At 42.8% G+C, this 27351-nt stretch overlaps 1 protein-coding gene across 1 annotated transcript; it reads left to right on the top strand.

Annotated features, from left to right (window-relative positions):
* Nucleotides 1–1577: 1577 nt before the first annotated feature.
* Nucleotides 1578–27228, top strand: SEPSECS (Sep (O-phosphoserine) tRNA:Sec (selenocysteine) tRNA synthase). The gene is made up of 11 exons (XM_068149318.1): nt 1578–1879; nt 3685–3839; nt 5147–5265; nt 5353–5511; nt 8312–8465; nt 12398–12500; nt 15035–15164; nt 15294–15385; nt 22179–22272; nt 22862–22952; nt 24926–27228. The coding sequence occupies exons 1-11, from the start codon at nt 1766–1768 to the stop codon at nt 25170–25172; spliced, it is 1458 nt and encodes a 485-aa protein (XP_068005419.1). The 5' UTR covers nt 1578–1765; the 3' UTR covers nt 25173–27228.
* Nucleotides 27229–27351: the final 123 nt, after the last annotated feature.

Raw genomic sequence — 27351 nt, 5'->3', positions numbered from 1 at the left:
ATGAAGCAACCAAGAAAGGACTCCTTAATTATTTCTTTTAAGGCTCAGTGTACAAAAGCTAGTATAATGTCTAAACACAACTAACTTAGTTTTCAGTTTCTATTGCAATGAGAGTTCTGTAACTTGCTCACAGGTCTTGATCTAAGAAGTCTTTACATTTCTTCAATCCTCAGTAGTGCAGAGTTCAAACAGTACAACAGCCCATAATTAAACAAAACATTCCTTAGCATCATCGTTATTAGCAAACTATTACTTTTAATTCCGAGTCGCTAATACTCTCAATTATGCACTTGGAATAACATTACAAACAAATCATGCAAATAAGTTCGGTAATTTTCTTCTCGCTAAAACTTTTGTCACTACCCTTCTAATCCGTGGAGCATGCTTTGCCATCTGTTTATAATATGCATCTCAGCACTGTGTCGAAACTTTGGCGTGGGAAAAAAAAAAGGGGACCGGAAAAAAAAAGGGAAATCCCTGGAATTGTGCACTTTTAGCTTTGGGTGAGCGCTCTCTTGTGGTGCTTTGAGATAAAGAACAAGAGCAACAGCTGCTCAGGGTCTGTGCAGGGCAACGCGTCCCATCACAGCAACCCAGGTGCAACATGTCTAGGGGACCAAGGGGCAGGGGTAATTCAACTTTCAAAGCTTTTATGTTCAAAAGGACTGCGTTAATTATAGTCTGGAAGAACAATTCAAAGAAGTGTGTAAGAGTACTCTGTCAGAATGCCTAAAAGATCATAATCAGGCTAATTAGACCTACAGAAGCAGGAGCGCCACTCTGTACTTTCCACATGTTAATTAGCCTTCTGAGCTTAAAATTGTGAAGCAGAAGAATCAGATAAGACTTCCTAAACAAGTTCAGTTGATCAGGTACAGGCTGGTTGAAACTAAACATTGGGACAAACACTTTGTTTAATCAACACACCTCTTCAATTCCTGTACACTTGCTACTGGTGATTTGAGGAAGGCAAATGGCAACCTGCTGGCAGAAAGGAGCTGGGGGCTCCAGTGCCCGGAGGAGTCCCTGGGCTCCAGGGAAGTCAACACCTGCTGAAGCATCACCAGCAGCTCCTAGTAAAGATGTGATGGCTGTCCCCACTGCGTTTTTCCCAAGCAATGTAAGAAAGAACGCAAATCAGCTATCTTTTAGCAACGTGTGTCTCTACCTGCAGTGCAATATTTGCATTGCCTCCGCAGGCAGGCCAGGCTGAAGCTGCACCTTGTGCTGACTGCTGTTACTGGCTGTGGGCAGTCACACAGCCGCCTCCGCTCTGCTCTTACCCTGGAAAGAACCTTAAAGGGAGTGTCGAGGCTCCTCTCAGTACTCCAATGCTGAACTCTGAGGGAACAACTAACGAATAAGGCTCCTCGCCGCTAAGAAATCGAGTTTCTGGTAGGCTCCTCCCTCCCCTCACGCAGGGACCCACGGGGCAGCTGCTGGCAAAGGCCGTCGCAGGTCTGTAGCATTACCAGGCAGAAGCCCAGAGGCGCACCGAGGGCCAAACCCTGCCGGCCTGAGCAAGGGGAGCGGGCGGCGGGGCGGGTACGGCCCAGCCTCTGCCAGGGGAGGGGCCCCGGTGCTGCTCTCTGGCGCAGGCGCGACGGTCTCTCCGGCGGGAAGTGATAGGCTCGTAGGTGGACTGCTGGACTGCACGCTGTACGGAGCGGCACGGCGCTGAGGGGGAGCGGCGTCAGGAGCCGGTGCTGCCGGGAGCCCCGTCAGCCACGTCAGCGGGAGCCGCGCCGCAGCCCGCGCCGCAGCCATGAACGCGGAGAACTTCGGCTGCGGCGAGCGGCTGGTGACGGCGGCCTACGTGCGCCAGGGGGCGCAGGGCCGCCGCGCGCACGAGCTGCGGCTGCGAGCCCTGCTGGAGCAGGTAACCGCCGCCGCCCGCCGGGGCCCTGCACAGCGCGGAGGGCAGCGCTGCGCCGCTCGCCGGCCCGCCTCTGGGCCTCGCTCCTGCCCGCCCGGCCTGGCCTGGCTCGGCTCGGCACAGCGGGAGTGTCCCCTTAGCCCCGTGGTCATGCAGGCCTGTCGGGCCCCTTGGACACCCGGGCTGCGCAGTCCCTGCAGCTTGCACGGTGGGTAGCCCCAGTGCCGCCGGGCCAGGGCCATGGCCCGGGCGAGGCGGCTCGGGAGGGCACGGCGCGCTTTGCCCTAGGGGTGGAGACTCCATGGAGCTCCAGAACGAAAGGCGGCTTGTGGGAGAAAAAAACCCCATTGTGCATCTGCCGGGAAAAGCCCCAAAACCAGCTGAAAGAGTCTTTAAAAGCACCAAGATGGTGATGTGTTGTTTACAGGACGTAAAAACTTAGGTTTGTAAGGTGCCAAGCCAAGGTATTTCCTTGTCCCCAATGTAAGGAAAGAATTAGCAATGAGTGTTCAAATGTTTCAGTTCCTGAAGTCCCTTAATCACACAATCCCCAGGTTCAAACTTAGCTTGGGTACCACGTTTCATAAATTAAATAGCTGTGCTGAATTATTGTCCTGTTCTTGGGACATACTGAAAAACAGCCTCTGGGCTGCTGTGGTGATGCTTCATGGGTTTGTGGGTCCCTGTCCGCTGAGGATCTCATCAGCTCACGAAGATGAGTGCAGTTAACACAGTGAAGAGCACAGGAACAGGCCTCTGGCTGCAGGTTTTGACCTGTTGCCTTCTGTAAGTAATTTCCTTATCTGTCAGAAAACAGCTAGAAAGCAAAATGCAGGTGAGGTGACGTGCTGCAAGTGAAGCTATGTGTCCCTGCAGGCCATGAGTGATGTTTTTGGTTCTATAATACCCAGTTATCATCACCCTTGCATTAATTTTTCTCTGTTGAATTCCTGTGGTAGATTGTTCAGAGAATACATCAAATAATCTGTTGCCTTCTAGGGAGGAACTAACGAGTATGAGCTGCAGTGGTTTTGTGTGAGACGACACCTGGAGCCCTGTGTCCAGCTCCGGGGCCCTCAACACAAGGAGGACATGGTCCAGACAGCCACAGAAATGACCATGGCCACAGAAATGATCAGAGGGCTGGAGCAGCTCTGCTATGAAGACAGGCCTAGAGAGTTGGGGTGGTTCAGCCTGAAAGCTAAGGCTCCAGGGAGACCTTAGGGCAGCATTTCAGTACCTGAAGGGGGCTCCAAGGAAGCTGGGGAGGGACTGTTCACAAAGGCTTGTAGCACTGGGACCAATGGTTTTAAACTAGAGAAGGGTAGGTTTAGGTTTATTGGTGAAACACTGGCCCTGGATCCCCAGGGAGGTGGTGGAGGACGCATCACTGGAGAGATTCAAGCTCAGGCTTGATGGGCCTCTGAGCAGCCTGAGGTGGTTGGGAATGCCCTTATTGCAGGGAAGTTGGTCTAGATGACCCTCTAGAAGTCAATTCCAACCCAGTGCATTCTTTGATTCTATGGTTAAGGAACACTTGAAAGTGAAAAATACCCTGACTATTTTAATATCAAGATATGCTGATGTTAATTTCACTTAATACACAGGTACATCATTACTTGGCTTTCCTCCAAATACAGGTTCATAGTGTTTTAGACTGTCTAACAACATAATGAAAACATAATAAACTCCTTTTCAGGGCGAGAAGGAAGGGCTGCAGCAATCTTAACAGGTTGCATAAAGTGTTTTCATTTCTGATCCTTGTAGTTACTTTTATATTGTTGCTGTTTTTATTATTATTTTATTAGGGGAAATGTCCAGAAGATGGTTGGGATGAAAGCACCATTGAACTGTTCCTTCATGAACTTGCTATTATGGATAGCAATAACTTTCTGGGCAACTGTGGCGTGGGTGAGAGGGAAGGAAGAGTAGCATCAGGACTCGTTGCCCGAAGGCATTACAGGTACAAATTACTGGCAGCTTGAATTATTCAGATGTGTTAATTCTGCTTTCAAATGGCATGTTTTATTGTGTCTGCTTATCTGAGGCCTTGGTAGCGTTTGAGAAAAGACAATAGAATGCTCTGCTGAATTGATGCAGATTTCTGTATTGAGTTTTCATTACCAGCTCAACAAAATAAGAACAGCTTCTTGCTGGGAAAGGTTGATGCTTTACAACTACAATAGGCAGGATTTTGTAGTAACTTCCAGAAGAAAAGCTGTACAGTATTAAAAAAGGAAAGAAATGCATGGGTTAGTTTAAAGCAGGAAGGTCTCTGCTTCCCCTACACGCAATCAACTCCACATCTTAAGCCTCTGCCAGTTCAGCATATAGGACATGACCCTGGTAAAAGATTTTTGTTTCATCTAAGACCTTCTAATGAGCTGGTAATGAAAATTCAATACAGAAACTTGTCTCAAGAAGTTGTGAATTCTGTGCACTCATCAGACTGCGTTTTACTCTGTTGCCAACACAGAACTGTCAAAACTGAATCAAATCCATCACTGGGCATTGTTACTGGCTGTTACTGAGCACCTGCTGCAGCTCAGCTGTGGGTAAAGTTAGTTCTGTGAGCTTAGATATTTAGAAAGTATAAGAGGATCCTTTACTCCTGAAAGGTGGTGAATAACACCCAGCATTTGTACACTCTGTTTGTAAACAGAGTTTATAAACAGAATGCAGAGGGAGGTGGTGTTGGATGGCAGGTAATACTGAGCAGCAGAGTGAGGTAGATGAAGTGAAGATGTAGAAAAAGATGAGCAGAGTTATTAACTGTCTTTCAGGACACTTTGTCACAGTATAGATCATTTCTCTGCCTTGTGGAGGTGAAGCATTTGTCAGGGGAGTATCTGTATATAGTACTACTATGCCTATGGGATGCTACTCCCTAGGCAGCTGGGTTTTGTTTTCCTTGGAGCTGTGTCTGAGCACGTCAGCATTTATAATGCTAATTCAACAGACATCAGGAAATGCTGAGCTGTGCTTTAAAGGAAACCTGCCAGATGCTAAAGGTGTTGCTACTAGGGGTCTTCTCAAAGCTTTTACTTGCAGGCTGAAACATTGCTGTCTACTCTTAAAAAGAAAAGCTAAACATGACAATTTCCTGTGAATCTCTGTAGGTCATTGTCGTGCAGCTCATTATAACTTGCATTGGGTACAGCGTTTTTCATTACTGTTTATCAAACTAAATTCTCTTCAGTCAGCCAGTTTTGGGATGTGGTGGTGGTGGTGGGGAAGTTGATGCATGTTTTCAACCTGTTTTTGGTTTAGGTTGATCCATGGAATTGGAAGGTCAGGTGATATTGCTGCAGTCCAGCCGAAAGCTGCAGGGTCAAGCCTTTTGAACAAACTTACTAATTCAGTTGTTCTGGATATTATAAAGCAGGCTGGTAGGTGTAAATCTGAAAATACCTCCTGTTTGTGGGGACATCTCATGGCTTCTTCATCTTCATTTCTGACTTGCTTTTCATGTGCAGGTGTCCGAACGGTGACCAATTGCTTTGTGGTTCCTATGGCAACTGGCATGAGCCTAACTCTGTGTTTTTTAACGCTGCGGCACAAGAGACCAAAGGCAAAATACATTATCTGGCCACGTATAGACCAGAAATCCTGCTTTAAATCAATGATAACTGCAGGTAAGAAGGAGCTGACTGGCTACACTTTGTGTTCTTTTAACTTCATCTAGTAGAGTCATCAGTTCCTGCACTTTCAGTAAGATCCAGAGAAGGCCTAATGCGTAGTGCTTGAAGTGCTTTATTTGTACACTCCTGAGTCCTAACATGCAGTCACACCTATGGATTGTCTTCTTAATGCCTTGTGAAGTGCAGGTGTGTGCTAAGGTACAGAGGTGTATAAAGTAGTCAGTAGAGAACACATGTGGTGGGTTAAAGTTTCCCATTCACATTAACTAAGGAAGTCCTGAGGAAGACTAAGGATTAAGTACTAAGGAAGTTCACTGTCAGATGCCTAATTTGCTGCTGTGACCATTACATAAAGGCAACGGTCATGATTCAAATCTCTCACTTAGGTTTATGTAAAAAGCACATGTGTCCTAGGAATTATGATCAGGTGACAAGCTGTCTGATTTGCACATCCTTTTCTTGTAGAACATGAGAAGTTTTAGCTGCCCTGTTTGGTTTTTATCTTGCAGTGTCACTCAGCTCACTCAGGAAATTAGTTTGGTGCATTTTGTTGTTCAAACTGAATGTCTCTCAAGTGGAATTCCTTGTTTACCACACTATAAGTAAGCTAAGGGTAGAAGTCTGTCCCTCCTCTGAAGCTTTCCCCTCCTGAAGGCAGATGTATCAAGGAGAGGGCAAGTGAGGGAGACCATAATTTCCCAGCTCGGTGCACATACCTGCAGGTGGTGGCATAGCTTCTGGTCCTACTTACTAGGGCACATTTATTTTTTGCACAAAAACCTCATTAGATAAAAAATGACTAAACACTTGGAAGCAGGGACTGGATTCTGTCCAGGTAAGATGCAGAAGGGTTTGAAATGAATCAGGTCAGAACAAATAGAACATATATATAAGAAAAGGGAGAGTATTTTTGGAGTGTTATGCTCAATTTAGAACATTAAGCCAAGGAAATTGCCTGTATAATGGAGGAGGTTGTGGGGAAATATAATGAATCTGTTAATTTTTCTAGTAGTTGAGATGGTTACCACATAATTAATTAAAATAATTATCAGCTGAAAATAGGAGAGAAGCAGGTAGCAGGTTATCTGTTAAATGCAGTCTCTGTCTTCTAGATTACTAATTGAAAACCAGGCTAGGGCTAACAGTTGCCTAATCGTTCCAAGTTCTTCTGTAGTGTTTGAGCCTTAAATGTCCATGTTCAGGTGTGGTGTTGAGCCATGAAGGGGAAATTCACATAGCTGCTGCCATGTTACACTGCTTTGGAAATCACTGTTTCCCTTTTCCCCTCCTCCTCTTGGCTTTCATGCAGGAAAGTGAACATCCATCAGTTGTAAGAAAGTCAGTCACTCCAGCTGGCATGTTGCTGCCATGCCACACTTGTCTGGGGAAGGGAATTTATGGTTCCCAGTGTTTTACTCTGTAAACAAAGCCTTTCTGGTTTATTTATTTATAAGTTAGAAAGTTGAACAGCTACTATTGACAGAACAGTTGGAAGGGACATAAAACAATTATCTAGTCCAACTGCCTCACCACTTCAGGGCTGACCAAAAGTTAAAGCATCTTAAGGACATTGTCCAAGTGCCTCTTAAACACTGACAGGCTTGGGGGACTGTCCATCTCTTTGGGAAGTCTTATCTAGTGTTTGGCCACTCTCTCAGTAAGAAAACACTTCCTAGTCCAGTCTGAACCTCCTCTGGTACAGCTTCAAACCATTCCCATGTGTTCTGTCACTGGATACCAGGCAGAAGAGACCATTGCCTCCTCCTCTGCTTCACCTCCTTGGGAAGCTGTAGAGAGCAATGAGGTCACTCCTCAGCCTCCTTTTCTCCAAACTAGACAAGCTCCAGAGTTCTCAGTTACTTGACAGAGGTCATTCCTTCCAGCCCTTTCACCAGCTTTGTTTGCCCTCCTCTGGATGCATTTGAGCACCTTCACATCCTACTTAAAGAGTGAGGCCCAAATAGTTTGGCTCTTGTCTGTAATTCCCTTTCAGATGGTTGGGTCTGCCATTAGATATTCTCCTTAGCCTTATCAGGCTTGAAAAGTCTTTCTAAGCTTTGTATGCTTTATCACAACCATCTTGGTAGCCCTCTGATGGACCCTCTCTGGTTTTTCAATGTCCCTCCTGAGCAACCTGTCCCACAACTGGAAACATTGCAGCATTTGTGAGGAGAGAACTTCCTTTGTTTCAAACATTCCTCATAGGTGGCCTTGAGAAAAACCTTATGGGGTTCAACTGTTCTCTTAAATACAAATTTGAACTGGAAACTTGAAAGAAAATATTTGAGAGATGGCTTGGGTTTTATGACAGGACAAAGCTCACTTTCCAAATGAGGTCAGTGATGAAGATTTTTGTCTTTTAAGAAGTAATTTGGAAGTTTTTAGCTTGGTTAAGGCAGAGGCTTCTGATGGAAGCCAGTTCCTAGTGGTCATTACTGCTGGTCTAGTGGCATCCTTTCTTAGAGGGGCTGTTTCAGTATGCTGATGTTTTGCAAGATTGCCACTTAAACACTTGGCTTTTTCATCTTCAAACCTGTTGCTTTTGCATGCAAACAATGTGAAGAAAGCTTTTATCTGTAGTCCAGTATTTAACAAGACTATTATTGCAGTTTTTAGTTACATGGGCATTGTACAATAAAGCAGTTCATGTCTCTGCACTCCTCATCCAAGTCTGAACGAATCTGTTAAACATCAGAAGCAAGAAGACTTTCCAGATTTGTACTGGAACTGAAAGTCCACAATTAGTCAGATTTGATGGTACACATTCAGGTCTTGCTCTTTTTTCTTTGCTCAGGTTTTGAGCCTGTGGTAATAGAAAATGTTTTAGAAGGTGATGAGCTACGGACAGACCTCGCAGCAGTGGAGGCTAAAATCAAGGCTCTTGGTGCTGAAAGTATTCTTTGTGTGCATTCTACAACATCTTGCTTTGCTCCAAGGGTACCTGATAGGTGAGTAGTGTGGTGTTAGTGAAAAATCAAACCAACAAGCCCCCCTCCCGCCCTATTATTTTGAATGTCCATCTCCCTGAAGTTGCTGCCAACAACTAGAAAAGAGACTTTAATCACCTTGCTAAAGGAGAAAGGCAAGTTGAAATAATGTTCAACTTTCAGAGAAGTATATTGAGAAGTTGAGAGCATTGCAGGTTTTCCTCCCATGATATTACTGACATTAATGATGGGGTCTTGTGGTGAAAGGAATGGAAGTGGTAGAAGTAGACTCCCATAGAAACATAGTCCAGAAAATGTAGTTCCATAGCTAATGCCACATCTTAATATTTGTGTTGCCTTTTCTGCTCTTGTGTTGCCTTTTCTGCTCTCCTCTAGACAGTGATGAATTTTCCCAAGCCAGAAAGCTGCAACCAAATTTCAAATCCTTGCTTGAGTTACACTTGCAGTATTCCAGTGATGTTTACAGGGCTAATGAAGATAATGCTGCTGTTAAGAAACTCCTGAGACTCTCTAGGGCGGGTGTGCTGTACAAGCATAACATGATTTGCCTTGTTCTACCATACCTTGGTTTGGGCATTTGCTGCCTAATGCTGCTACATATAATTTCCAGTTGTTAAATCACCATTAAAAGAAGCTTAATATGCATTGCTTTCTTTCCTAATATTATGTGTCCATGTACATAGCTTCTGTAGGTGCTGTAAAGATGGCATTCAAGCACTAGCTGAAGCTGAGATGAGTATTATGGTTAAGGTTTGGAAGTAGGCTATCTGGGACATTATTTCAATGTGGAGCTTGATTATGAAATAGCTTGAAAAGCTGCTCAGTCTGCAAATGGCTTGTTGGAATAGAGGTGGCTAAGGTGCTTGGTGTATTGAATCATTTGTCTAAGATGAGCACCCTTGTTACTCACAAAACCCTCTTTATTTCCTTGCAGAAATATGTATCAAGAAGCAAATTAATGAGGTTTTGTAATTGGAACAGGTATATTTTTCTGGTCTTGTGTGTAATACACTGAGGCATGAGGTGGTATCTCATTTGTTCCACCTGAACATTTAATTTATCACAACCTTAAAAAACCTTAGGTTTAGAGCTCCTCTCCAGCTCACACTTTTGTGTTAATTACTGTGTTATCTGGCAAATTTAGTTGAATATTTCCAAGTGTAGGAAAGAACCATTATTGACTCTGAAACATGGCAAGTGAAGATATGTTTCATTCTCTTTTCCTCTCTCTGAAAAAACAACCCCAGTATTTATCATAGGTTAACCCAGTTGCTAGAGGGATGTTAGAATGGTATAATTCTGTCAGAATAGCATGAACATTGCTTGGAGTTGACTTGCAGATTTATTGGCTAACCTAAATCACAGCTATCAAAATTGAATAGTCTATTTTATAGCTTGGGTAAATGAATCTTTTCCTTATCTGCCTCCTCTTTTTGACATGCAATTGTTTTGTCCTCTGCAACTAAGAGATGAATTATTAGGTAGTGGCACTGTGTTATGATATACTACAGATATAGGAGGATTTGAAAGCACTTTCTATTTAAAGGATACTGTCAACTATTGAAGGCCATAACATTCATCTTCCTGCAGGAAGGAAAATCCCCTGCAGCCTTTCTGGAGGGTTCCATTTTAAATGTCTGTTTTTAAAAGTCTTGCTTTTGTAAGGCTTTGTGTGGTGGTGGTGGTGTTCTAAAATTTTAAGTGTCTTAAGCAGTGTTAAAAGGTCAGGCAAGGGTTTTATGCCTGTGTACTGATAGCTGTCCTATGAAGTGTTATTTAACTTGGTGGCAATAATTCACTAGTGTACAAAGCCTCTTCCTCATGGGGACATCTGTTAGCATTTTACCTGCTGTTGCTGGGAGTTGTGTCTAAAACCTACTGTATTTAAAGCAGAGCTAAAGGAAACAAAATGTCTTTTTGAGTTTATGTACTTAGCAGAAATCTTTACCTTTTTACTTTCATCCATATTAGCAGGAAGAGCAAAGCTTTCTTTTTATGAACTTTTGCAGGCAGGGGAGAAAGAAAGAATAAATGGAAAATATTTCTAAGTCCTGTTTGTGACTCCAATGAACTCAGGTGGTAGCAAAACTTACATTAATGCTTTACTTTTCTGATCTGACTAAGCAGCACTTTTAATGGTTCATTTTAAGCCCTGGAAGCAGGCAAGTGCTGTGCTTCTCCTGCATAATTACTTACTCTGTTCAAACTGTGGCACTCTCTCCCTGTGTTGTAATGTGGATCTAATTGTTCACTAGAAGAGTTTTAGGAGAAGATGCTTTTCTGTTTGCAGTCCTTGTAGAAGCTTGCTTATTGCTCCTTTTAAAAAGTCTTGGTGTCCTGGAGGTGAAAAAGACAAACATTTGCAGCAGTACACCCTCTATTTCCAGCTTGGTGAAAATCTCTACCTGTACTGCTTTCCTTTGAGCCTCTATGGAAGGTGGGGAATGAGTCTGATTAAGATCAGCAGATCAGAAGGCAAAAACTTTGCCCTGTGTAGTGTTCTGTTTCCTGAAGTATTCTGTTAATGTCACGTGGTTCAGGATGTTGATAAATGTGAGAAATTATTGGGCATGCAGCTCCTGCTGAGTATCTTGGGTGTAGGAGATCAATACCTACGTTATACCACTGGTGTTTCCTAATCATTGAAGAGCTGTGATTTCTTTAGGGGTAATACAGAGGTGATGATGATGTCTTCCTAAGGACTGAGGTTCAGAAAATGTAATCTGAGGCTTGCAGCTGAATTTCTGTGTTACAAAATGACACCAGGCAATGGAATAGAAATAGAATGCAAAGGAATGTCACCTCTTGGAGGATGTTTTCATACTCTGTCAAGTTTTATATGAATGTCAGTAAATTATAGTGAGAGACTGCACAAAAGGAGATAGAGTCAAAATGCATTGGAGGCTTAGAGTTTCCTGATTTATTTAAAAGAAAGACTATTACCTTTATCATCACTTGAAGTTATTAGATGTCACCTTATTTTTTTTTTCCCCAATATATTTTATTTTAAAATACTTTCACAATTCTGGGGGAAATCAAGAGGGTGTTTTTTTTTAACAGGCATGTTTGCAGTGCTTCCAACAAGGGTACAAAGTACATGCATGCTTCAAATGCTGAAGGCCCTTACCCAAACTGACCTGTGGAGCCACTTGCATCCCAGTTTGACTGGGAAATCAATGCAGACTGAGCTCACTGGGATTTCTGAAGGCAAGCTAAGGGTTGTCTTCATCTCTGAGTAAACAGTTGAACCAAGTTTTAACTTCTCATCCTCCACATTCAGAGGTTTTGGGGCTCTCTATTCCTTTGAAGAATGTATATTCTGTTCATCAGTTTAGCTGAAATATTCAAGTGTGATTTCAGCCAAAGGGTTGAAATATTAGTTCTTTAAGAAAGATAAACAGAAATATTAGTTCTTCAAGAAAGATAAACAGAAATATTAGTTCTTCAAGAAAGATAAACAGAAATATTAGTTCTTCAAGAAAGATAAACAGAAATATTAGTTCTTTAAGATAAACAGAAGCACATAAACCCCTTCCTGTTACATGATTCCCAAGATACATCTTGAAACTTCCATTTTCAGGTTGAAAAGGAGAGGAAGTGAGAAGAGTTAAAGCTCTGTTAGCATTAAAGTGGTATTTAAAAAATGCCAATATCTCAAGCAGAATGATTTGGGATCTTTTTACTGGCTTCCAGACAACACTTTCAGAGAAGCATGAAAAGTTTCAGCCCAGGTCCACAGTTTGTAATAGATGTAAAAGCTAAGAGAATTTTCTTCTTAACCTCTGTAGCTTAAAGTGACAAGAGCTGTCTTGAGGTGCTAATCAAAAGAGTTGCTTTTCTCCTTCTGCCCTCCCTTCAGCCTTTAATTGGTCTGATTTGTGATGTGATTTAGTTGTCACTGCTTCTCAAAATCACAATTTTTGTGCTCATAGGCTGGAAGAGCTGGCTGTGATTTGTGCTAATTATGACATTCCCCACATTGTCAACAATGCCTATGGAGTGCAGTCTTCAAAATGCATGCATCTTATCCAGCAGGTAGGAGCGATGTATTGCCAGTAATATATATTTTCAGAAGTATAAGCAAATCCCTGATAGTAGACACTAGCAAGTTTTATCAGGTGTTTCACAGCTTTGAGACTAATCCCATGTGTGTCAGACACTTGAACAATTTTCTGACAAAGCAGAGCAGAGGAAGACAGACCTTCAAACCACCAGTTGTTATTTCTGTCACGTGCTTTTCTTGTAATAACCCCAAATATGTGCAAGTTAGGTTTATGTTCAAGTGTAATGGAAAAAAAAGTCCTTAATAAGCTGTCTTAAAATATTTCCTAAACTAAAAGGGGGGAAAAAAAAACCAGAGGAATACTCATACTTGAGTAGAGATTAAGCTTTCAACAGAACACGAGTTAGAGATTTTCAACTGAAAGCAGAGGATTCTACAGCGGCGCTTGGTAGATGCTGTCACTGTTCAAATATTGTTGGCACAGAGAAGAGCTGATGAAGCTGGGTTCAGTTCAGTGTTGTGATCAACAGAGTTTAATTGCTGTTCAGCTTGAAAAGGAGGTTGCTTAATAGCTAAGATCAGCCCTGTGACTGAGGAGTCTTGCATTTTTGCCCTCTGCAGCGTACATGAGTGGTTGCTTCAGGATTTCTTTTCTCTCCCTTGCCCGTATCAAAAGAGGAGGAGGGGATTTTTTTTTAACAGGATCTTTAAAATATGCTGTTGTTTTTTTTCTCATGAAGAAGATATGTTAAGTGACACACGTCAGTTTGATATATAATTACGACATGAACATCACCCTGGCATTCCTTAATCTTGAGAGACTGAAGGGATATGACAAGGCTTGAATCGTGATCACACAACCATTTTGGTTGGAAAAGGCCTTTAAGATCGAGTCTACCAAGTCTGATGCTAAACCATGTCCCTCAGCACCACATCTCCACATCATTTAAACACCTTCACCCTGGGGAGCCTCTTCCAGTGTTTGAGTGTCCCTTCAGTCAAGAAGCTTCTTCTAATGTCCAATCTGAACTCCCCTGGTGGATCTCAAGGCCATTTCCTCTTGTCCTGTCACTTGTTGCTCCTGAGAAGGGTCTGGCTCCAGTCGTCTTTCAAGGAGTTGTAGGCAGCCAGAAGGTCTCCCCTCAGCCTCCTGTTCTGCAGCAAAAGGAGATGTGTTATCTCCTCTCCAAGGCTGATGTGATGTGTGAAATAAAAAGTGGCAGATGCTTTGTTTGCAGCATGCTTGGTACACATTTGTTGTGTTTAACTTGTGCAAGTTTAATGAAACTTTAGCATGAAGAGGTTTGTGGAATTCCTGATTTTTACTGCATGAAATACATCTACTAATCATCTTTTCAGGCTCCAGAGCTACAAATAGAACCTACTGTGCTGGTTTCTGTGTTGTTTCTTGGCTCCTTGATAGCTTGGGGGTTTTGTTGTTGCCCTTTGTTTCTGCAGATGTAAACATTTGAGCTCTGATTTGGTCTATGTCTATTTACAAAAAATATTTCCTGTGATATCAAATGTGCTGTCTATGAGGAAGCAGTTAGTGAGGAATGCTTGGAATATGTACATGCTGAGCACAGTGTGAGCAGAGCTTGAAAGGGTATCACAGGAAAGGGCTTTTGAGCCTCTTCCATTCATGATGCTTTTGCTGTGGTGGTCTCCTGTCAATTAAGTCAAATGATAGCTGCTGGCACTCATCTTCCTATCAAAAAGCTGACAAACTTGGAGTGCCTCTTCCTGCCTCACATGCACTAAGCTATTAACACATAAAAATAAGATCTGTGAGCTATTTTTTTTTTCAGCCTTTTTACCATACCTATTAACTCCATGTTTAGTGTTTAATATGTATGCACTTGAAAATACCTCAATATGTAAACCCTTGGATATACTTGCCAGCTTCTGCTGTGCTGCATGCTTTTTAATTGTGCAGTTCACAGTAGCATCTTACTCAAATGGAAGGTGTCCTGCAGAAGCTGCATTTCCTACTGAAAGAATATCCAAGTGGTTGGGTGTAAGGATGTTTTGCTTTCTGGGGAGTGGGGAAATCTGCTTTGGGGAGTTACCTGGGTCTTGATTTTTGCAAGCAGCCTTGTGAGAAGTGCTGCCACATCCCACTTGTTTTAATGCAAATTTCCCCATGTATCCAATGAAATCTTCATCTTCACTGATAATTCACTAACTCATAGCCATTTGCTGTGAAATACCTGGGGTTGTACAATTTTAACTGCCCAATTGCCATTAAATTCTGAGGGGAGGTGGTTGTTGACAATAAGCTACATTTAGGCTTGCAGGAAGTAAAATCAATATTTGAAATGACAGCAAAAAGAGGAATTTGTGAGGCACTGTGTAAGCAGACCCTGGTAATAACAGTGAGCAGTGCTGAGCAAAGGTAATAGGATTTTTAATTTTTCATCACAAATGCACTATCTGAGAGAGCTTCAGGAATGAGATTTATTTCGGTTTCATTGCTGTGCAATTATGGTGCTGTTGTCTGTTTCCTTTTTCCTAATGGATGCTGTGGGTTATGTCGTTTTGTGTGTGTGCTTTCTCTTCGCTAAAGGGGGCTCGAGTAGGCAGAATAGACGCCTTTGTTCAGAGCTTGGATAAAAACTTCATGGTTCCAGTAGGTGGCGCTATCATTGCTGGCTTCAATGAGTCCTTCATTCAGGAGATCAGCAAAATGTATCCAGGTAACTCCTTCATGGACTGATTTCTTCCATACAAAATAACTGTAGGAAACTTGATTATCAGCTTGCTTTCACATCGAATTTATTTTTGCCAGTTGAATCTGTGTATTGTGGGTTGTTGTTTTTTTTCAGGAAGAGCATCTGCATCACCTTCCTTAGATGTCCTCATTACACTTCTGTCTCTTGGAGCCAGTGGATACAAACAGTTACTGAAAGAAAGGAAGGTAAGCTTTTTGGCCAGTAGCACTTTCTTGAAGTCAGCTCTTCACAAAATCTTGTTCAACCCTGCTTTGTTTAGTAAGTCCAGTTTCTGTCTAGAAACCCATGGAACTCCTGAGCTCACAGCTCTCAATCTGGAGAAGGCAGTATGATAGAACTGCTGCTTGGCTGAAGTGCTCATGAGTGACCATCATTTCCAGGCTGCTTTGCAAATCAGAAACCTAAACTGAGGCTCCTATACTATCTTGTTGTTGTTCTATAATATTCTATGTTTGTTGTTCTAAAGTGTGACTAAGACAGTAGAATTTTGCCCATAACAGCTGAAGCTGAGAAGCACTGTGCTCTGTTTCCTGCTCACATTGCTTCCAGGTCTAAAGCATGAACCTGAATGCTCAGAACTAATCCAGGGGTCTCTGGCCCTATTCTGCCTTTGAGTTAGGATAGTGTTCAACTAAACATTTGTGTGCCACGTTCTCTGGAGAGTCACAGCTTCTGCTCTGGTTATAAGTGCTGTGCATGGCCACAAAAAGAGAGAAACCCTTTCATTTAAGGTACTCACCTAGGTACAGAGCTAGATTTCTTCTCTGCCTCTCACAGAGTAGATGCTGGATATAACTGCATTGCACAAATGTTCAAGTGGTTGACAGCTGGAACCTGCACACCTTGAGTTGTCCTCAATTCTGGACGTCATACAGGCCTGATTTTCCTGTCTTTGTGTATCAGCAAAGAGGGTTCTTTTTGTGGAGGGTTTTAGGTAAGGAAATGCTGTGAGTTAAGTGCTGTTAATACTTTAAGTCACATGTGATCTGTTCCACTGTTTCCTTTAGAAATGATGTTCCAATTGTTGCCTGCTGACAGCGTGCTGATGCATCTGATTACCTGGCAGGGTAGTAGTGCTGGATGCTGTGAGTTGTTTCTGGCTGCTTGTAGAGGCATCCAGAAATTCTGTGCTGGAACTGAGATCCCATAGGAATAGCTAGACTGTAGAAAACCAAACCAGCTTAGTGACTGTACAACTAGGAAGTGATCTGTGCAACCCAAGTGAAAACCTGGCTTAAGAAACACTGGAAGCAGTTACACTTTTGTTACTACTGCAGTACAGTTTCTGACTTCATTCTGGACTGTTCCATGTATTGCCACGTGTGGTTTGTATCTTCATTAAAAGCAAAGTGTATTTTTTTCCCCTTTCACTCTCATCTCTGAGAGAATCTCAAGTGAATTTACCACACCTTCTGCAGGGCTGATGTGTTCAGCTTTAAACTTAGCAGGCACGTAATGGGCAGTATAAAGACTCTCCAAGTCATAAATAATAATTCTCTTGTAAATAAAATGTCTTCATGAATAGCTGCATATTTTGAATAGTCATTTTCTTGGAAGTAGAATTTTCAAGTGAGTAAAACATTATATTTTTACAGCTTCAGGTCTTTTTATTTCAAATCTGAGTATACTCCATAAACACAGCCTTATATATGGCATAAATATGTTTCTTTTATTGGATTTGCTGTGGAAATAGAAACCTCTCTTTTTTTTTTTTTCTGTTTGTTCCTGAATTGTAAAAATGTAATAGTGATAGTTTATTGCCTGTGCTGTGTGAAGGCAGAGGCAGAGCTATTAGGCTCCCAGCAGGAGCTATTTATAGCTTGACATTGAGTACTCCTTTCTATATCAGTGCAGCTACACCTCCTCACACAAAAAGTCAGCTATAAAAAAACTTCTGGGTTGGTTTTTTTTTCTCTCACTTTTTGCCTTATTCACATTGGTGTTGCTTCACATTATTTGAGCTCAAGCCAGAAAGGCCAGAATATGACTGAGAAGAGATTAATCTGTCACAACCAAGGAAAGAAGTAGGCTGCCCAGTTTGTCTTTTACGTGGATGAACTGTTTAATATAGGAAGGGAAGAGATTATCTGAGGGAGAGAGGAGCATGTGCATGGAGTAGGATTTGCTGGCAGTCATGGAATGTGCAGTTGTTCAAGAGTATGAGATTAAATGTTGTGATAGGAAGGAGAAAATGGTGCAATGGGGCCAAAAGAGCAAGGGATTCTTGCTGTCATGCCTGTTCCAATGTGGTCCATGTATTCTATTTAACTATGAATCATTTTACTGGTGTTAGTGAAGAGCTGATGGCTTCACTTTGTTGTTAGCAGTTAGGGATTTCCTCATTAGACTTCCCTTAATCTAAGCATCAAGGTAATTCTGGTTTTCTTAAATGCATTGCTTTGTTGCTTGGGATATGCTGCAGCTTTCTATATCTGTATCCATCTGTCTGAGTACTGTCTGAGAGTGATTAACTGGAGTAATTTTTATGTCCTTATGGAGTATGTATCTAAAATATTTAACATTGCATTAAGTGAGAGGAAATAATTTGGGCTTTATAATTCAGTAGAATATTTGGCTTATGTTTCATGGTTTATCATTGACATAATTATTCTGATAGCAATAAATAGTTTGTATAATTTAGTGCAAGTTTATAGTGCTCTACTTAAGACTGAATTTAAGAATTAAAGACAAGACATTTAATGCTGGATATTAAAGATGTAAAGGATCAAATAGTCTTCCAAGACAGACACTTATTGCTTTTATTTAGTGTGTCTAGTCACTTTGCTACACTGTAGTTTATCAAACAGAGAAATATTGCAGGAGCCTTGTGCTGGGGCTCTCGTGGGCATGTTCAAACAGGTCCCCATCCTCAGCCCTGCAGCCTCTTCTCTGCATCGTGAAGCAGTGTGGCAAGTGGGCTGATCAGATCACAGGTCAGATGCAACCAGGCAAGCTAACACTCAAAGCAGAAGAGGCTAAGATGGTTGCACTATAAACAGTTGCTGCTGCAAAGTAATTGAGAGTGGTCTGCTCTCACTTCAGGTACAGCAGAAGAGAGTTGTCAGTGTGTATGTAGGGCAAAGAGACTGTGAAGTGACTCTTCTGCAGCGCCTTTTTTGGTGCCACAAACAGCTAAATGGCTGCTCTCTGGGGACAGCTCAGCTTTTGGGGTGAGAGAAACAGCGAGGAGTCTGAGTGTCCCAGACTGGGAGTGTGAGCAGGCTGTGTGGTTAGAACCAGCTAAGGTAGCTTCAGCCACACACAGAATGTTTCCTGGCCTTCATCAGTTGTCTCTGTCACCTGATGTGGGACTAATGGCATATTTAGTGCCCCCACCTTCTGTGTTTCCTCTGGAGCTGCTGGCTTTTTCATTCCTTGTTCCCCTCTACTTAGTTCTATCCCAATGGAGCAACAAATGAAGAGTTGCTCATCTTAATGTAGGTTCTGTTAAACATAGATTTGAAATGTAAACACAGAGTGAATCAAATAATGCAGGAATAGTTACAAAACTTCTTGAAAATCTGCATGTGCAGGTGTGTGGAGAAAGGCCATTTGGCACTGTCAACACATCCACCACTGCTGGCCTTTTCCATGTGTTTTGGGAGGTGTTTTATGGTTGTAGCTGCAAGAAAGACCAGAGGGAAGTGGAAGACTCTTTCACCCAGCTCAGCATTAATTTCACTTGTCTGGTGAGGTTTTGTGCTGAGTTTCTAAGGGAAAGGGTGAATTAAATGATGAAACTTAACTGACATTTAGTGCTTGGGTTGTTCAGTGCAACTTTAGCATAACAGTTAGCTGCTCTGGAGAAGACTTGAGGGCCTACCATGGAAAATCAATTCTATAAGAGCTCATTTGTATATAACTGCTCAGGGTGCTTATAAATTTTCTCTGCAACAGAAATATTTTATAACAGAGGTTGGTTATAGATTTGACCTCACAAAAGTACTGCTCTTTTATTTTTGTTGAAAGGCCTTTAATCTATTTTGCAACAAACTGCTTAGCTTCTGAAAGCATAAATTATCTAGAGGGCTTCCAATGGAAAGATGCAAAATAGAGTTGTTCATAGAAATAAAGTCTAAATCTGTGTTCAGAAAGCTTCAAACTGATTAAAATGAACACTTGGAAGGGTTTGGGGGTTGTTTTTTTTTGGCCACTTCTGTTCTCTCTTGTTTTAAGAAACTCCTCTGTGTGTGTGTGTAAGGGCTCATCTAGTTACTTAGCTACTTAATCTTAATTTAATACATTATACAGTGGGCAGCTGGTTATACCAACTTGTGGTCCATTCAGTAATAAACACTGCAGGAGATGCAATAGGAATTCCCTAGGTACAACACTCAAAAACTAATTACTGGGGAATTTGTTGCCATTCCAGTGCAGCTGCTTTGCTCAGTACTGATTTCACCAATAACATCTCCACAGCAGACACAATTTATGTGCATTTCTGCACTACTTTGCTGCAGTTAGAGAAGTAAATAGCCAGCAGAGGGAGCAGCAATTAATTTATGGTTTGGATTCCAAAAGGTTACTAATAAAATGGCTAACACATTGGCTTGGTGGAAAGCAAATTACAAAGAAGTAAAGTGTTATGGTTCTGCTCAGTGAGGGGACCAGAAGGAAGGCACAAGTGTTTGAGCTGTTGAAACACAAATGGTTTTGTACTGCAAGTGAACTGTAAATAAACTCTGATGAATTGAGACCATAAAATCACTTAATTTACAAATGCCTCTGACAAACCAAAACAATTATTCACAGATTTCAGGTTCTGATGATGAACCATAGATGCCTCCCCAGAACGTTGCTGCTGTTGTTCCAAAAGCTCTTGTTGGTCAGCAATCGACAGCCTGATTCATGCAGGCAATAAGATGGTACTTTCCCTGCTCTGGCTGAATTAATTCTGTGCATTAGGAAGAACAGGTCAGGAGCTGTGTTCATTTGGTCCCTCACAAAGTGAGACTGAGTTCATTGCAGCCTCTCAGGAAAAGCCACCACCAAGCTCATTAGGTTTTATGAAACCTTGGGGAGGTTCTGCTCAAAAAGGTAATTTTGATGGCAAGCTGTAATGTGGATCTGTCAGAATGCACAGGTCAGAAGAGGGTACTGCTCTACAATCAGAAGAGGCAACTCTATTCAAAGAATGAAAAATCACTTGTCAGGTGCAGAAATTGATGAGGATGCTTAAACAGGCAGTGCCAGGGAAGCAGAGGAGCAGGACAATCTTTATGGCCAGAAAGAGGGAAAATCTGGGGTTTAGTATCTTTTAAAAAGACTACCCAGTAGCTGTGTCTTTTTGCTAGTTTTTATGAGAGACTGAGCATTAAAGAGGATGGGAAAGGAGCCAAAGGATACAATAAGAAGAATGGTGTTTATTCTCACTCTGTCCATAAGTGTTCTGAGCTGATATGTGAAGAGGAAGATATTAAACTGAGGAAGAGCATGAGCAATTATCATAGATTATTACTGGGGAAGAAGGAGGAAATAAAACACAGATGAAGTAAGAGAAGCAGCCTTTTATGTGCAGTGTGACTTTGAGCCAAAACACTTAGGAATCTCAGTTTTATGCCACTTTCACAAGAAAGGTGCAATCTAATTAAGTGATAGCAGACATTCAGATATCCCCATTCTTTTAGTAGGCTCGAAGAGAAGGGAGGAAGGGTTGGAGCTGAGTAGCCAGGAGAGTATATATTGTGTGAAATAAAATGGGTTCAGATGTGTGGTTTGGTGATAAAGTAGCTTCAAATATAGGTTCTGTGTGATTCTGTGTACTCATAGCCTTATTTGGGTGTATTGATCGATGAGAAGCTCAACCTGAGCCATCAGTGCACTCTTGCAGCCCAGAAGGCAAATTGTATCCTTGGCTGCATCAAGAGGAGCTGTGGCCAGCAGGGGAAGAGAGGGCGTGCTGTTCATGTGAGACTCCATCCTGAATGCTGTGTCCAGCTCTGGTGACCCCATCATCAGAAGGAAACAGAGCTGCTGGAGCGAGTCCAGAGGAGGGCCACAGGGATGAGGTTGGAACACCTCTGCCATGAGGACAGGCTGAGGGAGCTGGGGTTGTTCAGCCTAAAGAGGAGACTTTGAGGGGACCTTAGAGCTGCCTTCCAGTACCTGAAGGTATTCTACAGGAAGGCTGCAGAGGCATTTCTCCTAAGGGTGTCTAGCAATAGGACAAGGGGGAATGGTTTGAAGCTGAGGGAGAGTAGGTTTAGACTCAATCTTAGGAAGAATTTCTTCAGTACAAGGGTGGTGAGACTCTGGAATAAGCTCCCCAGAGAGGTTGTGGATGCCTCCTCCCTGGGGATGCTTGGATGAAGCCTTGAGCAGCTGAGTCTAGTAGAGAGGTGTCCCTGTCCATGGCAGGGAGGTTGGAGTAGATGATCTCTGAAGTGCCTTCCAAGCTCAGCCGCTGCATGATTCTGTGATCCTTCAGATCCTGTTTTGCCATTCCATGTGGAAGTACATGCCACATTCTTGGGCAGAAAACAGGAGCATAGGTGTGAGTGGTGGTTGTGTGAAACAGTGACAAAGTGCCAGTGGAGAAGACAAAGTAAGGAGCAATTTGCCATAACATGGCCATCTGTGATGGTAACAGTTCAATCTCTCTGCCTCAGAGGGCGAGGGGAGAGGAAGCTCTTGCAGGAGTGGGGTAGGGTAAGACCTGCTGTGCAGTGGGAATCGTTTCAAGATTTCCTCTCCCTGAGTTTCAGGGCCAAAGAGAGAATGGCTGACATCCTCTGCACATCTATTAGACCAGGCAGAGAGCTCTGTACCAGCTTGAGAAGCAAGTGCAGTGTTCAGAAAATGGAGCTGTTCCTTTACAGGATGATTGCAGAGAATTGTCTGGTCCACTTACTCGTTGCACATGAAAAGGGGATCAGCTGGGCACCTGTAAGGCACAATGAAGACTTAAGAGTTGTGTGAATTAGGTGCTGTTTTCTCTGTTTGATAGCTTATAGCAAAACCACTGCCTTCTTTTTCCAGGAGATGTTTTCCTATCTTTCAAGTGAGCTGAAGAAGCTGGCAGATAACCACAATGAGAGGCTGTTGGACACACCACATAATCCCATTTCTCTAGGTAATTCTTGGGGTTCTATCTCTGCAGGTTTTTTTCTAACATATTGTGCATTCCTAATACACTTCCACACACAGCTTCTGTGTGCTAGAGAGTGTTCACTACACTCCATTAAATTGCTCTTAGGCTGATGTGAAGCCACTGCACCCAGTAAGACAGCCTCATCTAAAAGCAGAGTAGTGACTTGGGCCTTCTAATTGTTACCAAATTGCTCATGTCCAACTTTGTTGTTGTAATCAAGGCAGGCAGAAGATGTTAACAGGTGCTAGAACTCCATAAAAAGAAAAAAGGGGTTGAAAATAAATCAGGGGAGAATGACATTGTCCTTCACCCTGCAGTGCTGTAAACCAGGTATTTGTTCTGAGCATCAGAGCAGTGGTGCCTGCCTGTGCAGAATCTGCCTTGCACACAGGCTGCTCTGTGACAGCCGGTAGGAGAATCAGTTTGTATTCTTCTCTGTATAGTACTTTGTATCTCAACACAAATATTTGGCTAGGTTTCTATTGCTGGTAAACAGATTGTCCTCTGTGGTGGGTCTTTGGAGACAAAGAAGCTGTTCAGCCCTTTTAACCTGGCCTTTTGTTTCCCTTAGCCATGTCGCTGAAGAATCTGGATGACAATAGCGCCACTGCCGTTACCCAGCTTGGGTCTATGCTTTTCACGAGACAAGTTTCTGGAGCAAGGTGAGGATGCTATGAATCTGAAAAACAAAATAACAATGCTGGGGTTGTGTTAACATGTATTTGATGAGATTCCCTGATGTTTGTGATGTGCAAGTCGTGTCATGATAGGCCAATGAGGAGTCAGAAAGGAGCACACCCTTCTTCATCACTGCCAGCTGCTAATAATGTCTGCCTGCCCGGGTTAGCAGTGGGGGCCCCCTGTTAGCTTTGGTGCACTAAACAGATAATCTCTGCCCATTTAGTTTAGTGGGTTTTATTCCCTAGCACCCCTTGGTTTCCAGCTGTTGTCTGATCTTACAGTTAAGTTGTAAGCTGCTTAGGGAAGAGCTTTGTTTTGTTTATTGCAGCACAAATATGGTTGTGCTGGATGTCAGGGGAATAAGCTTTTAATACCCTACATAGCTTTTGTCATATGGCAGAAAATCCTGCTTTCTGCAACTAATTGTCTTCAAACCAAAATTAGGTGGTGTTTTTTTTTCCCTCTTTCTTTCTTTTAAATCTACAACCAGAGCCAGTCTGAGCTGAATTTATTCTTAAGAGGCACTGCTACCTGGAAATAGAATCAAAGTAGTTTTTAATGGTTTTGGCTTAAACCTTTTAGAAGAGGAGGATGATTTAAAATCAGTTTTGGCAGAATTCCTTAATCTGAATCTCCCTGCTGCCATGCTGACTTCTGCCATAGACTTAATACCATTTTTTTGGTTGTAGCAGAGCTGAACCTTTCCACATCAGAAGGTATGCTTCATTAGCCTGGATTATTCCACTTCCTGCACAGATGAATGACATTTAATCTATATGTACTGTAGTTAGATGGTCTCTTTAATTTCCCTGTCCTAACCTTGGCTTGTCCTGCAATTTCAGCCCTCTTTGGCTGAAATGATTCCAGAGGTTCCATTTTTGAAGTTAAAACTCTTCAGTCCTTTGCCTGATGCAGAGCTTTCAGGTTTTTCCTCTTTTTTTAAAGGTAGTTCTTTTGTAGTATGCCTTTCAGCAGGTGTTAAATGCTAGCTTGTGCTGAATGCCACTGGTGGGAGTAGCAACTTCCTACTTCAGCAGCATAGAGGCTTTTGCATAACTTGTGGTCAGAGCAGTGGAGAGTGGAAGGATCTGCTAATCCTGGTGGTGTTTGTCTAAGTGCAGTTTCCTTTATGGGCTGCAGGGAATGTTTCTATAGGGGTCATAAATTCTTATCAATTGATTGGTGTTAACTGCTTCTGTAGGCTTTAACTGTAGCCACGGGGCAGGTTGTTCCTTTAACAAGTAAGGATGTGGATTAGGGGCTTGATTTATCAGGGAGTGGATGTGCAAGTGAAAGCACTGAGAAATGCAGTACAAACAATACAGGCTCTTAGAGTGAGGAAGAGATAGAAGCAGTGGCAAAAAGTATCCACTACAAGGTTGTCAGAGGATGGGAGAAATGGGAGATGCAGTGGAAAGGAAGGGTTGGGAGGAAGCTGGGATCTTGAGCCCCCTGAATCACTTGAACCCAGACAGCTTGGGTCTGCAGCACACTCTGCCAGGCAGATGTCTGCACTAAGGCTGCTGTTAATGTGGTGATTGGGGGAAGTCAGTGGTTGCCTAAGGAGGGGTGAAGTGACCAAGGTCAGAGATGAAGCAGGTCAGATAGTTAGGACTTGTTATGGAATAGTAAAGTTTGCTGCAGATGTCTTTTCCTCCAGCAGCAGGGTGTTTGTAAATACCAGTAGTAAGGACCTGAACAGCTCAGCTCAAGAGGGGAAGAGACACAGGCATATGCACACAGATTTGGGTTAAGTCAGGATCTGCTGCTGCCACTTGTGCTGATACTTGATCCCTGACGTGGAGAGTGCCCAGTCTAAGCCTGCAGACATTAATTTGTTGAAGAGTTAGCAGATATTACCCTGTGCAGGAATTTGTGTCAGTATGTTCACCACAGGATATCCCATAAAACATTCAAGGCCTCTTTAACTGAATGACCATTTTGTTTGTTTCAGAGTGGTTCCCTGTGGGTCTGTACAGACAGTGAATAACTACACTTTTAAAGGCTTTATGTCACATGCAAATGACTATCCCTGTGCCTACCTCAATGCTGCCTCAGCAATTGGAATTAAGAAGCAAGATGTAGATGTGTTCCTCAAAAGACTGGACAAGTGCTTGAAGACTACTAGAAAAGAAGCAAAGAAGGAAGAAACTGTAAATGAGATGAGTAGCTGTAATACAGGCACAGAACTCAAAGGCTAGGAGACACAGATGTAGTAGCACAGGCAGATATGCTTTTGTGTGAAGCACAGCAGGTTTGTATGGGGTCAGCATGGGGAATCTGCCATGCAGCAAATTTATTCCTGATCTCAAAGCAACAATAAAAAGTTGGGGGAAACTCAGCTCTAGAGAAAGTAGGTGATACTCTCTCTGAGACACAGGGGGCCAGCTGCAATCCTTTCACAGCATATAAATGTGCTTAGAATCTGCCAAAGGAAAGCTTTGCATTCATAAAGCTCTGGAGCTGGCCTTTCAGCCTGTGGGTGACTGTTGGGACCGGTGTTCAGCAAATCACAGAATGATTGTTCACATGTTTTTCATTAACAAGGTTTTCTGTGACAGTGATTGAATTCCATCCCAGGTTCAGACCATCCAGCAAGAAATGTTTCCCTGCTCTCAAAATCTCTCCTGTTCCTCATCCACATGCCTGCCACTTTTCCTTTCTTGTCAAGGGTCTGTACGTGCTGGGGATAGCCCTTAGGAAATGCAGTGTTAAACGCAGCTGAGGAAATGCTGCCGTTGGAGTTGTGCTGGGTTTCAGCTGTTCTCAACCCTCATGAAGTGTCAAAGCAGCCCTCGGTGACAACCCTCCTTAGAATACCTCATATGCTGTGGGTACTCAGGTGTTGGAAACATTTGCATAGCTAAGCAGTGCAAAGGAATTCCAACAGTTAAAGCAGGGGGCTGTGGAATGCAGAGGCACAGCTGTTGCTTTAGTTGTTTTTTTCTTCCTTTTCCTTTGTTTCTTTCGCCATTTCATTGTTTCTTTAATAGGGCACTGGGGTCAGAGACCCACTGAAAAGCAGCAGTTGCAAGAGCCAGGGAGACCTGAGGGTATTTGGGCAATTTTTTAGTCCCTTGTTGTTAAACCGTGTAGACTTCCAGTTCTGAAGTGTCTTTTGCCACTGGCACTGTTTTTTCTGTGGCCAGTGTGCCGATTTGAATTCGTTATGCAAACAATAGATTCAGAGTCTGTTCCCGAAGCAGAGGTTCCACACCAGCAGGGTGACAGTGCTGTGGGTTGCAAACCTTTGAGTTAATTATTCTTGTACGCAGTTCCTGCACTGCCTGTAGGTTTGGTGTCACTTACTGTTCAACGCCAGCTCAGCGTTCAAAGGCAGTTCCTTTGTCTGTCTGGAACACCGCAGCTGCTGAGTTCTGAACGTCAGGAAATCTCTGGTGACTTTGGTGGGATCTGAGACATGTATCCTTCGGAGCCCTCTGTAAATTGCTTCATCAAAGTGACGGTGCTTTTAAAAGGATTGTCTGTCCAGCCTGCCGAGTGGACTGATGCGGGAGGTGAGGTTAATCTGCAGAAGTTAATGGTATGCTAATCATCATGAAGGTGCTCTCACTTGGAGAGGGCCCTGGTATCTTAAGCTTGAGTTGAACTGCTGCTCCTGCATTGTTACTGCTACACTTACAGGTTAGATTGATTAGAGCTTGTGAAGGGATGGCTCCCGGGACTGCACTCACAGTTGTTACTGCTCTGCAAACACATCCTGCGAGGAATGTAATGTCGCTTGGCTACCGAGTCCTTGTGGCTATAAGGAGATGTAAATTTCTTTCCTTTCTCTCTCCCTCCTCCCCCCACTTTTTTTTAAAGCTGAGATCATGCTATACCTCGTTGTTTCCAGTCAGGAAAAAGCTCTTCTGCAAGCTTGGGAGCCAAAACTCCACAGTTGCCTGCCTCAGTGTTCAGTATATTGGAGCAGCCAGTGAAAACCACAAGGCCTTAGTGAGAACTTGTTTGTTGTTTGGTTTGTTTTCCTTCTTCCCCCTGGTTTTCAGCATTGTTGTTCTGTGCCTGAATGAGTGTAAATTATTGATTTAGCTGGCTAGTCACATAATGTGAGCATTAGAACTATTGTTATGAGAGTTGAGGGAGGTGGATGGTAGCAGCTAAAATAAGCATTTGATAAATAATGTCCTGAAACTGAATCAAGAAAACAGCAGTTGCCTCCTCTGAGAGGAAGGAACCTCTACCTTTTATGTTCTCAGAATAAATTGTCTGCTGCAGATAATTCACTCACTTCTACTCCAGGCTGAGCTGCTTTTCTCAGGTAGTGTTTTTCCCTCTCTTCACATGTTTCCCTGTTTGAAATCAAAAGTTGAACGGTTCAACCAATCCCTATAAACAAGCATCCAGGGAAAGAATGAA

This window comes from Melanerpes formicivorus, unplaced genomic scaffold, assembly GCF_026170545.1.
Source record: "Melanerpes formicivorus ecotype bairdi unplaced genomic scaffold, bMelFor1.0.p_v2 SCAF_18, whole genome shotgun sequence".
NCBI classification, from domain to species: domain Eukaryota; kingdom Metazoa; phylum Chordata; class Aves; order Piciformes; family Picidae; genus Melanerpes; species Melanerpes formicivorus.
The sequence above is the reverse complement of the archived record's forward strand: the minus strand, read 5'-3'. Positions and strand labels throughout refer to the sequence as shown.